Here is a 13,960-nt window from a genome sequence, read left to right as displayed (position 1 = left end):
GCATATGTTATAGAAATACAGCTCGGGACCGGAACACAGCAAATTATAAATGCGTTAAAATATTAAATAATACTTTTGATAAAGTGGATACTTTCAAATATTTAGGATCAATATTAACAGACGAAAATCATATTCACGAAGAAATTAAATGTCGACTAAAAGCAGGGAATGCGTGTTACTATTCGGTTCAAAATCTCTTGTCGTCGCGAATTCTGTCGAGGAATTTGAAGCTTAAAATATATAAAACGATAATCATGCCTGTTGTTCTGTATGGTTGCGAAACATGGTCACTTACTCTGAGGGAAGAACATAGACTGAAAGTATTTGAGAACAAGATCCTGAGACGAATATTCGGACCCAAGAGGAATGGGAATGGGGAATGGCGGAAACTTCATAACGAGGAACTACCTAATTTATATGGTTTACCCAACATTGTTAGGGTCGTCAAGTCTAGGAGGCTTAGATGGGCGGGTCATGTAGCTAGAATGGAAGAAAGTAGAGACGCTTTCAAAGTCTTGACTGGAAGACCAATCGGAAAACGACCATTAGGAAGACCTAGGCACAGATGGGAGGACAATATTAAGATGGATCTCGCAGAGATTGGAATACAGAGTAGAAACTGGATGCAGTTAGCTAAGGATAGAAGTCAGTGGAGAGCTTTTGTGAACGCGGCATTGAACCTCCAGGTTCCATAGGCCATAGAGTTAGTTAGTTAGTTAGTTATATGTTATAGAAATAACAAACAGGGAAACGCATCGGGAGGACCCAGGACAATTTTTCTCAGGAACATGTTCTGACGGCCATAACTCAAGAAGTAAATGAACCAAGAAGTTGCTAGCTCTGCATTTAACAAACATTGAGATCACTTTCTACTGTGGCTCAAGTGACCAACAGGAAAGAGAACATTAAATTATTAAATCAGGAGCACAAGCTGTTAATTAATGTAAGAATTAACAAAGAAAAATATCCTTAATAACTGATACAGAGAGCCCTTTGAGTCTGTGGCCGAAATCAATGCATCCTCCAGATACACAATTAATTAGTTTTCATACAACCTTCAAAAATTGAGAATTCCGACGTAAATTTGCAATACATAGCTCTAATAAAATTCAAAATTTACTCAACATTTTCTCACTACTTCCGAGTTTCAGAACACGGGGAAATCTTGCCTTTATTCAGAGAGGATATTCTAAATCGTTTGAAAGCCAAAATTGACGTACAAAGTAATACACTGTATGTGTATAGGAAACCATGGCCACCACCGTATATAACCGAAGCTAATGCTGAGGAAGAATTATCCCCAAGTGCCATTCATTCAATAAAACAGCATACATCACCCGATGTATTTACTACACGCAGAGTTACCATTACCAGCTAGATGCATTTCTTCCTATTAATATCAAGAATCGGAAAATGGATTCGGAGTATTTCATTACTTCTCCACTAGAGATATTATTCGATGAATACGGATTACATACTTTACCTACTAATGTACGTAAAAACATTTTCATCCTCCTAATATTTAATCCGACTAACAGACCGATAACGTTAGTGAAAAATACACCGCTCGCATATGTTGAGGAGGACTTGCAAGAAATCGAAATACAAAGAGATAAGCAATTTGACGAACAAAATGACGAAACGTTTTATACATATGAACAGGAAATTCAGGATAGACTGCACAAAACTAAATCTCTTTTCGATATTCAACTCTTTGATGTAAACCCGCACCTATCAGATGAAGAGAAAAAGGCTTACATAACCTGCTTTTTAGATACAGGGATGTATTTTCATATTCATCGAGACATAGGATATTTTCGTGGCTATGTTTATAAAATAACGATAGACAAAGGAGCTTGTTTTCATCAGAGGTCACCTCCTATTGCTTTGGTGGTGATATCGCAAATTGATCTACAAATTAAGTAGCTCTTAGAAGCTAATATTATTAAAGACATTAGTGACAGTTCGTTTTCGTCGTCACTTCTCATAGTGCGCAAAAAAAAATACTTCAGAATTTCTTTCAGTTTGAATTTGCAGGTATGCAATAAATTTACAAAATATCTTAGCATGTCATTCCAGTCCACAGAAACATTTTACATGTACTTAGAGGAAAATCTTGCATTTCGATCATTGACATCCAGTTATCTGAAGCTATTATTGCACCCTAAAAGACAAAAATACACGACTTTTGAACTTAATCATACAAGAAAGGCGTATCAGTTTCAACGCTACGTTATTTGATACTCCACTTCAGCTGGAGGCCTGTCTATAGCAGTACGCATGCTTTTAGAGGGTTTTCCATCTTGTGTAACTGCAGATGACCTCACAATGGGGGGGCAAAAACTGGAACCAGCAATTATGGGATTTGGAGTTACTCTTTAAGTGGCTAAGAAAACAAGTTTTTAGTGCCAGCCCAAGCAAGACACACCTGTTATATTCGTAATTAGATGTATTAGTATTTACAGTTAGTGGCAAAGAAATCACAATTTCTCCCAACATTGGCAATAAGATACGGAACTTTAAGAAGCCAACTTCTAAGAGGGCCTTAAAGGGTTTTTTAGGACTCTCCTGTTATTTGAGGGCACATATAAAAAACTTAACGGAGAAAGTGGAACCATTTCAAGTTCTTGTGCAAAAAAAAATAAAATTTAAGTTGACATCATGACGAGTTATTTGAGAAACTTAGAATGGATATTATTCAGGCCCCACACTTGTTTCATTTCGATCCATCCTTGGAAACTTGAGTGTACTCTGATGCATCATCAGGAGCTCCTTCGTGGTTAAGTGGTTCGTGTACGCGCCTTTGGTGTGGGAGACCCGAGTTCGAATCCCGGCGGAAACACACGTGGTTCGGATCCCACGTTAATCCGTAGGTCCCGTCTCATATTGCCCCGCTGCTGAAAGGGACGTTAAACTCAAAATCAACTCAAGTCTGATGCATCATCAGTCTCAGCAGGTAGAATTTTAGCATGATATAACACTAAAACTAACCAGGAACGCGTTGTTTCCTATTGTAGTCGTCGCTTTACCGAAGCGAGCGAAGGCCCCAACATGCCAAGAAGAATTATATGCCTTAATATACGTCCTTAGGAAATTTCGATATTTTCTACTTAACAGAAAATTGGAGTTATTTATAGACGCTATATGCATTTCTTCATTCAACACGCAGCCCGACAAGGTGGAAAATTCACTCGTTACAATATATTATTAGCAGACTACAATTTGAAAATTCACCACATTAAAAGTCAACAGCATTGTGCAGATATTTTTAGTAGTTTACAAGAAAATCAAGACATACGAAGGGACGAAGAACACGAAACTGATAACTTTTCGGACACGAAGGACGCTGAAGTTTTTCCTTCTCACTCGTTGAAACATACCTAAATTGATCAACCCGTTACACCAGTTCAACAGTTGGCTGAAGAGCAAAAGAAGGACGCTTCATTTTCGGATATCATCACTGTTTTAGAAAATAAGGAACTTTATAAATTGTCTGCACTACGTACCGCGAAATATTTTGTCTTAAAATTCATTGCTATAGGACTCACAAACATCCTCAATTAAGACTGCTGCATTTGCTATGTATACCAAAATCTTTGCTAATCAAATGGTTTGATGCCATTCATAACAACCCATTGGTGCCTCATTTCGGATATACTAACGCGTAACAATCGGCACTGAGAAAGTATTATTTTCGTAATATGAAAGCTAATATAGCAAACAAAATAAGAGCGTGCAATCCATCCTCCTTCACCTATTGCTACTGAATGGCAATATAATTCAACTGGAAAAGTGACAGTCGGACAGGTAAATTTTAAACGCATACTGGTAGCTTTTGAGATGTCCACCTGATTCTGTGTAATGAAGGACGTAGAAATCACAGACGAAAAAATTGAACAATTTCTTATATATGAAATCATTCTTAAATATGGAGCTTTTTCGTATCTGTATTTAGATAGACCCCTGCACATAACGCAAAAATACTAAAGAAAAGAGCAAAGTGCTACAACTTTAAATTTAAATTTTGTCCAGCAAACAATCATAAAACTTTAATTGTTGTGGAAATGTTCCACAGAATTATACAGAATGCTCTTAAACTTTTTGTGCAGGAAGATCGAAACCAAAGTCCGATGCTTATACCATATGTAATCCTTCCGATTAACACATTCATCCATGCTGGAACCAAGTATTCATTTTTTTCTTAATGCACGGTTACGCACTTAAGAGCATTTCCGATATAGCACTTGCATCAACGCCAGCATCATGTGTCGAGAAGGAACACTTGAATAGAATACGGGGAATTGTGAAGGACAATTTCGCTGCAAGCTATAAAAAGCAGTATGACTCAAAGCATAAACAAATTAGCTTTGACAAGGGTCAGAAATTACTTGTATCCGAGCCGTCAGATTGGAGTACCAGAACTTTTCAACTCTAAATTTGTAGGTCCAGTCACGTTACTCGAAAGATTCAACCCAAACCTTTATAGAATTAAGTTCCGTGATTCATATAGTCAACGCATACAGGAAATTTCTGTAGACAGAATTAAGCCGTTTTATGAAGACAGACGAAACTCAGCAAGAGGATAATTAGCTATATTTTCTATACGAGCGAAGACATTTAAACGGAAAAAATTACGATGGCAGAACGCAAGACAAAGGATACACGATAAGATTTGACACTAAAAGTTCATCTTTTAAATATTTCTCTTCTTTCAATTGACAGCACGAACAGAGAAGAACAGGATAAGGAAATAAACTCATCTAAATTATTTAACTCAACTGGCTAGGAAAATTGTATACCATAAAGCATTTTAATCATTATCATTTCTCACTTCGAAAAAGAAGGAGTACTCAACACTCGGAAGAGAAAACACGGAGACAAGCATTCAGTTGAAAAATAACTTTGCTTTCCAACACGAACACTTAATATTCTCTGTTTTTACAAAAAGCTGATTCATTATTCTTCACTGAATGAAAGAATGCTGAAATTGCATTTCCGTATTTAAAAGGCAAATGATCTATAGAATGACACTGTAACCTATAATTATACATTTCCTCAATTTTTTTCTTTTTCCACTGTGAACTCCACATTGTCACCGACATTATGCTAAATAAATGTTATACAGATTCTCCAAAAATCATGATCGCTGTTACTTTATACATGATGTCCAGCAATTCAAATTCACCGTTATCATCATCATTTTCATTTGAAATTGGATTGCTTTATTTAAATATGTATATAGTGTAAATATTTTAGAAACTTTACATCTTATACAGGGTGACCAAGAAATCACGCCGCTCGCATCACGAACTTTGCAATATAAAATACCTTTATACTCTTGTGATAATAACAACATTTTTTGATATTCGCAACTCTTACTATCTTATACATACTATATTGTCCTCTTCGCCCGGTACCAAAAAACTCCAAATGGCCTCGTCTAGATATACCTCCACCAATTACAGTGGACAGATTTAATAGCATTCATACAACTAATGAACAAACGATTTCACAAACTTCAAAAACCCCTCACCATTAATGAGCTAATATATGTATATTAACGCCAAAGCTTAAAATAGCCCTACCTTGAGGGAAATGAAGTGACATATAATATGCACCAATCCTGCCTGTGTTTAGGATATAAGTGTTTAGTGCTTTCTTCCACTGCCCTAATAGTGCTTCGAAAAAGTGTTTTTAGGTCTATCAGGTGCTTTTAGTGAGTTTTTGTGTGTGGTCACTTAGTTTAACTACCCTCCACAAGAAGAAAAATTACCCTCAGGTTTATTTTTTAAACAAGTCAGGGGGTGTAATATCCCCGGTGGTATTGTGTACAAACAACTCTTTATGCTTATGTTTATAAACATCACCACATGGTTGTACGAGAGGATACTACACACCACGTGGGACCACTACGATCTGCAGACTACGGACTTCCGGCTCTTCCCTGCAGTAGCGCCACCGCCGTCCAAGGACTCCTATAAATTTGATGGACGACAGCAGACCTGTACGAGTTTTCTGGCGTCCCTCCTACTATGTGCAACGGAACATTAGGAGTAACCTAACCCCAGGCCTCTAGTCTGCTACGGGACTCTTGTTCTATCCTTTCTCCCGGTTTACCCTGCAACGGGGCTCTGTTTGGGAATCCTAACCTCAACCGCTTAGTCTGCTAGGGGGCTCTGAGGTCACTTAACCGACCCTCTGCTAGCCACGGAACATTGGGACCCTAACACTACTATGCTTAGCCTGCTACGGGGCTCTGTGGAGATCCTGTCTGCGATATTACGGTCAAAGACTACCAATATCAAACCTTCAAAACTTACAGAAATTATTTTTATAATATTTTGTAAAATACCTTGTGCAGCGGAATTTTAAAAATAAAACCTGGTAGTGGGAGTGGATTCCGGACGCTCTTTTTATTAACGCTCTACCTATAACCTATATAGGAGACAGTTTTACAATACATTTTAACCTTCAAATTCCACGACGCCTCGAATTTGCAGCAGATTCTGAACTAAATCGTAATACGAATTCCTTGGTTTTAGTCGGCATTTAATTTCTTTGTGAACATGGTTTTGGCCGGTTAATATTGATCCTAGATATTTGAAAGTATACTCTTTATCAAGAGTTTTATTTGATATTTTAACGCTTCCATGATTTGCCGCATTACGATCCCGACTAACTTCCATGTATTTTGTTTTCTCTGCATTTACCTCTAAACTCATGTCCCTTGATGCGTTTAATAATAAGACCTATGCATTTCTTTCTATTGTTCTCCTATCATCCTCTTTTAAATTTACATAATCAGGATACGCCATAACCTGGTGAATACCTCATGAATTCAACTCCTAAGCCCATGAAAATCCTACAGTTTAAAAATGTTTCACAAGATCTGATTTGCCACATCGGCATTTGCATTCGAACATTGCTATATTATTTTCTGATTTTGCTTCTTCATTCAGCCCTGCAACCGATCCGTTCTGCTCCAATCTCCTTCTGTACTTGACATTGCACTAGTGATAAGCAGACCTTACTGCCACGTGCAGTTGGGGTGTCCGGTGTTCGTGTTTTGTGACCGAATGTGTATATATATATATATATATATATATATATATATATATATATATATATATATATATATATGTTATGGTGTCTTTTATTTAGGGTAATTTTGTGTTGCGATACGCACACCCCCGAAATATATTCTATGTGACCGTAAACACGTATTATTGAAATAGCACCTAAATACGAGAACGTTAACCCGTGCCGACTTGACGACAAAATCATGAAATGACGTTACCACATTATAATATAATTCAGAATATCCAACATGATAAAAGAGAAACCACGCGAGACAGAGAAACGAAACTTTGCACCAAGCAACTACAGAAAGGATGACATCTGCTTGTGTATTGACGAACATCGCCCAATAAACAGTGTTGCCAACCCAAAAGGAAAGTTACATTTTAGTAAATCAAATGACCTAAATTGGATATCAGCATTAGAAGAAACAATGAAAATAGACAAAAGGGATGGTAAACGCAGATCAGTGTTGATAACTTTTCGAGAAATAAAGTGAAACATGCGTTCAATGCAAACGCCGTTGGAGTACGCAGCGTTGCCATCTTTTAAAAACTTACTTCTCAGCTTTAACAAGATATCGAGTATCTCGGTCAGTATGTGACTTATGGATCTCACAAAACCATAGTACTGCTGCTTATGCTCTACTGCCTTGCATTACATGTTTTAAACCATACTGTACTAGAGACATTTTCCGAGTTATAGTAACTTTTCCAAACTTAACTTTCCTCTTCTGTTGATGGCAACACTGTTCCAAAGACCCTTCTAGACTTGGAGACAGCGTAAACACTTCTTGTCAATATCTAATTTAAGGTGTACAAAACGATAGTACTTCATTTGTTGTGTGCGCCATGACGTCTGAATTTAACACATGTTTCACTTTATTTCCCGAGTTTTCCAATACTGATCTGCGTTTACCATCCCTTCTGTCTTTATTTTCATTGATGCTTCCAATGATGATATCCAATTTGGGTCATACGATTTAAACACAACTTCCTTTTGGATTGGCAACGCGCTTCATTCGGTGATATTTGTCAATACACAGACAGGTGTTCTCCTTTCTGTAGTTGCTTCGTGCAAAGTTTCGTTTCTCTGTCTCTTTTGGTTTCTCCGTTGTTACTGTTGGACATTCTAAATTATATTATAATGTGTAAACGTCATTTTATGACTTTGTAGTCAAGTTGGCACGGGTAAACGTTCTCGTACGGAGCTTGTATTTCACTGATGCGTGTTTACGATCACATAGAATACATTTAGCGGATGTGCACAACAAGAAATTACCCTAAATAAATGACACCCTAATATTAGTCGTGATGTTATGAGGAAGTGGCTAGTGGAACTGAGGATCAAAAAGAAGAGAAAAATGATACACCATATGCAAGTGACAAAGAGTCATCCTGAGTAAAATTGCCATGGACGAGTTTCGTGCCTCTAATGATGATAGGGACGAAATAATGGATGATAAAACATATACTGACATGAATGGGTATGATTTTTGCGGAAACATGTACTTTGAATATGGACATTCCTGTCCATATATCCGTAGAATTTAAGTTCAAAACTGAATTTCCACAGAAACGACTCATCTGTATGGCAATAAGCAGAAAAGGTCATTTTCGGCCATACTTTCATAAGCAATCAATGGGTGCAATTGATCAAAATATACATCAAAACGAATATATTTGAAAGAGATTTATTCAATTTATTAAAGAAAACAATTTGAATGGTTATTACATCTTTAGGTCTGATTTAGCTTCTTCTCGCTATGCAATAAGGACGTAGCAGCTGCTGACCGGGATGGAATATAATTTTTGCGCAAAAAATCAAATGTGTAACAAATTCGTCCCATTGAGAAATTTTGAGCTCATTTGAAACCAAAAATATTTCAGCCACCATATAAACCAAATAATATATATATATATATATATATATATATATATATATATATATATATATATATATATATATATATATATATATATAATGTTTGGTAAAAGAAGCTCGAAAGATATAACGCCAATTCAGTGCAAACTACTTCAAACAGTTGTTGGGGAATGTGCGTCCAAATGTCAGAGTTTTCTTTCTGTCATTAACTGTTTTCAAATGATTATAGAATGTCTATTGTGTCATCAGTACAAAAACTGTGACTTTTCATGTGCATGTAAATAAAATGTAGCAATTCTAAAATGTGTCTCACTTGAATAAACAAGAGGTTATTCAACCTTCGAATCGACGCCGATCAATGAAGTAGTGAAATATGGAATGGCCTTCAAGGCTAAATGAATATATAGCAAGCAAAAGGTTCTGCCAAATGTTTCTTGAAATAGGCGAAGCGTGTTAACAGATTTTTTTCCAATGCGTAGCAACAATAAAAACAGCTACCTACTGTCAGTGAAACGCTTGAAATGCTCCGTCATACGACGCAAAACAAACATGTCTAGTAACATTGTCCCAGTTCACGATAGCACTCCTCCTTACAGCTAACAACTCCGAACTTACAGTCACGTCTTTGATCGTATGTTCTCAATCATTAGCTATACTGTTTACATGTGCTACCCAGTGAATACTTCTACTCGAAGTTTATACTTCCTTTCCGAAGATACAAGTTTTTCTTATAAGACCTCTTGATATAATGTTTGCACATATGTTTAAAGTTAGCTATATACCCGTCCAACTTCCCCACTGTTAATGCCTACAAAGTATCACACTGTTCGTGTACACAAACAAGTATTTAAATCTACAGTTCTACCATAAAGAAATGGAATAATAGTAATTATACATGAACAACAATTTATCAAGAAGCTTTAATTCGACTTTAGAATCCTTGCAGTAAAATTGCACAATGAGCTTATGAAGTGATTCGATCTGTATGTGAATGACTTAACCTAGTGAACAAAACTACAGAATAAGTGGTTCAAACCGTACAGGAAAACTCCTATAGACGTAATGAATGAAGTTAGTGTCTCATTTATAGGTAGATTAAAAATGTGTCAATACTGGCTTTAAGAAAATTATAACTATGTATGTAACTCAATTCATTATGACTCTGGAACTTATTAGATAAATAGCTAGCACTTTGTGATCAGATTTAATACATTTATTTATTAAAGATAAAATAAACTGTTACACAGTCAACAACGTTGTCTGCATCAGACCGACTAATTGACAAAAACTTTATTTTAGTTTTAGTAAGTGTATTACTCTCTGGTACGAAAATTTTTAGTTATGTATATAACTTAGTAACAAAAACTATCAGATTATGTGAACAGATACAGTTCACACAGAAATCGAATCATTGAGATTACGTCCGTCAAAAATATAATCTAAATGGATTCACTGCTGACTAATTATGGAATTGGATAATTTCTTTATACTTACAGCTTCATTTCTTTTCTGTTCATGCTCTCTTAACGCCTTAGCTGCGTCTTGAATTTCTTTTTCAATAGTTGAAAGCTTGTTGTTTTTCAATTCTTCAGCAATCTGACTTCTCTTCTCTCTCACCTTCGGCGAAAGTAAACAATGTTGGAAGAAACAACTTACTAATAAGAAATATTATTAAATATAGAACTGTTTATGATCTTTCAAAATGGAAACTTGCCATATCTAAATACACGTAAATACGTTTCTTGTATGTGATTTAGATTTTCCCTATTTTTTCATTTGTTTGTCCCTATGACATACCTTCTACTTACGTTTTCCATAAATAATAATTATGCTCCTGATTAAGTGGCAAAATATTAACAACAGAAAAAATTGTGACAGAATTTCCAACGTATTCTATATCCTACTGAGTATGTAATACAGCTGACTTACGATTTAATGGGGTAATAGAGGGGAAGATATCCATGGCTAACTTAAAATCGTGGTTAATCCAAAGGCAAGAAAAAAAGAGAGAGACAGATAAAGTGCCATTATATAATGAATAAAAATGCTACGTGGCAGTTCACTTCTACTATATGTTCAGGACCGTGATTTCAAAAAAAGTTTCAAATCAACTGTATCACCAAACAAAACAGAAATACTTGTACGTATCCAAAATAATTTAAATAATCTGATAGTTCAAATTCGTGTAAAAGAAAGTCAGTCAGAAGTTTGCTTCTTCGCAGAGTTTTCATTTTTTAAGATCCATTATCTTATCTTTCGCAATGATATTTTGTCATTCAGCATACTACCTTCTTGCTTTTCCAAGTAGTCGAGTAGGTATTCGACATGCTTAAGTGTAGCTCCGTGTCTGTCCTTGATTTTAGCTAACTGCTCCCCACATTCACTCACCTCCCTCTTGCTGTAACTTGATGCAGTCAGGTTGTTAAAATAGTTTGGGACAGGAAGGAGGATAGGAGAGACCTAAAAGATCGTTGTCAACTTCAATCTCATTGTCAATTTACATGTCCATTCATTTTCATTTTTATTCTCTCTCTCTGTCTCTCTTTGGCTGGCTGGGTGTCTAGTGTTTCTGCTGTTGATTCTTGCGATAGATGTAAATATTGTCTTTTTTCGGCGAACACCAGTTAAGCCGTTCCCGGTAAATCGGAAGTCGATTCTATATGTAGTTTTAGCAAATAGCTCAATTACGACACAAATTATTCTTGAAACGGAAACTTAGAATTGCGCAATAGGCTAAAGAACATATCTTCAACGAAACTGGCATGGTGATGATTTTGTATAAGTTATTTACTTTATATCTTAAACTAGCAGCGTTCACCCCGCTTCGCTGCGGTCATCCCGGAACGCAATAAACTTTGTTACTTAGATAATTTTTACTTTTTCGCTTTCAAGTGATATGATAAAAACCATAGAAGATTGCAGTAAATCTTAACATTATATCGCCTGTCATTTATGTTAACCCGCCCCGCTTCGCTGCGGTCATCCCGGTGCTGGCATATTGTAAAAGTGTCTGTAAAAATAAGCAAATCAATTAAAAAATTTTAAACAGAAGATTCAAGCTATTTTCCGCTGTATATCGCCTGTCATTTATGTTAACCCGCCGAGTGACACGGTCATGCGGGTTGCATATAAATACGTTTATTTTTACCTATGATGAACTAATAACAAAGGATTTGTACGTTATGGACACTTGAATGGTCAATTATCTCAAGACACTGGTAATTAAAAATTAAAGTGATATGATAAAAACCATCTAGGGTCCAAATCCTAATAACCCCCCAAAAATGAAAGAAATTGGTTCAGCCGTATTAGCGTGATGAGCGGACAAAGGATTTTGTACGTTCTCTTTTATATATATAGATAGATATGATCGTTTGAAGTGTTTCTTCAATTACCTTTTACTTCCAATAACAACAATGAAATCAACTTACAAGAAAACCTAAATTCTTATTTCCAAAGATTCAAGCGACTCTGAACGGTAAAAAGAGGAAGTAAAAATTTTTAGTCAAAAAAGTAGGAGTAAACGGGATCCCTAGTACACATGGTTCTCTTCTTGGTGATTTCCCGTTCGTGAATTTCATGGCCTTTGCCCTAAACTAACAGATTTTGCTCATGAGCTCAAAATAAATAAGTGAATGAAATAAATACGTTTTCCAATAAAAAAATAAACATTACTGCAATATTATATTCATATTAATAATGACCCAGATATTACACTTTGAAGTTAAATTACTGTAATAACATGAAAATAAGTAAATTTGTGAATGTAAACCATGACTCCCAAGGTTATGCACGATCGCAACAGACTGCAAATAATGTACATGTTATTGCTACAATTTCGAAAATCTTCTCATATAATATAAAGATAACCAAGAAAGTTCTGTTGCTTTTTTCACCCTCCACCTTCGAACATCGATATGTCACCTAAGACGTACCTGGAAGATCAAGAATTGTCCCCATCAGCATAGACAACTTTCTGTCAACCTTCTTGAAGGCCATGGATTCCATAGCGGTAGAACTTGGTAGGCCGTGAAGCGAAGAAGGTATGAAGTGCATATTACACCTCTACTTGGGATTTGAACGGGCATCCTCTAAGGTGATTGTCCAAGGAATGGTACAGGTGATAATCGAACTGTACAATGTTCGGGGAGTATGGAGCATGCAATAGCGTTTCCCATAGAATGGTTTCCCGCGTCACTATAGCCATGTGAGGCTTAGCGTTGTCCTGTAACAGGAGGATCGCTGGCTCCAGAGTTTTGAGTTTTTCTTGAACACGGCTTAACTACTGACAGTACACAGTTCTATTGATACTCTGACCAGCGGGTAGGAGTTCCCAATCCATGGTGACGCGAGCAGTCAACCAAACACACAGGAGGACCTTCTTCTGGTGCAGTGCTGGTTTCGACTGTTTTAGAACTGATTCATGGGATGCTAACCAATGATGACGGCGCCGTAGAGCTTCATACAGGATCTATTTCTCATCACATGTCAACTCCCTGACCAGAAATGGTTCCTTCCTCAGAGGAGACAGCAAATAAACACAGATGTCTGCTCGCGTTGCCTCCTGCTCCGGAGTCAAATCACGTAGGACTCACTGACTCAAGTTGTACTGCTTCCCAAGTTGAGGGAGGTACTGTCGAATGGTTTCTCAACTCGCATATCTGGCCACTGTTCGCCTTAATTGCTGCCTGAAGATCTTCATTTTGGACATGTTTTGGTCTTCCGGCACATGGTTCTTCCTCGAGTGTTTCCACACCGTCCTTAAACTTATTAAACCACCGCTGCACTGTCCGCGTAGTCACGACACCCTCAGTAAAGGCCTCATACATCTTCCGCCCCGTTGCAGCAGTGTTTGACAACAGTTTGAAGTCGTACACTATACACGCCCTTATGACCATCTGCGGAGGTCCCATGTTCACTCTGTCCTTAACCAAGTTCACGGTGTAACTGAACTACTACAACCAGGTAGTGTGTTGGACAGGTAGTATGGTGTAGTATA

The 13,960-nt window shown here is 36.8% G+C and overlaps 1 protein-coding gene across 1 annotated transcript in view; it reads right to left on the bottom strand.

The window, feature by feature from the left end:
* The window catches only part of LOC145683063 (uncharacterized), a 334,454-nt gene that overhangs the window by 141,999 nt on the left and 178,495 nt on the right, over positions 1-13,960 (bottom strand). Inside the window, exon 8 of the mRNA XM_081754422.1 lies at positions 10,456-10,578. Coding sequence (XP_081610548.1) covers positions 10,456-10,578 — 123 coding nt within the window. The remainder of the gene's footprint in view (positions 1-10,455; positions 10,579-13,960) is intronic.

Source organism: Thermobia domestica, chromosome 4 (assembly GCF_964235325.1).
Source record: "Thermobia domestica chromosome 4, izTheDome1.hap1.1, whole genome shotgun sequence".
Classification (NCBI taxonomy): Eukaryota; Metazoa; Arthropoda; class Insecta; order Zygentoma; family Lepismatidae; genus Thermobia; species Thermobia domestica.
Note: the sequence above shows the minus strand (reverse complement) of the source record. Positions and strands in the feature narration are given on the sequence as shown.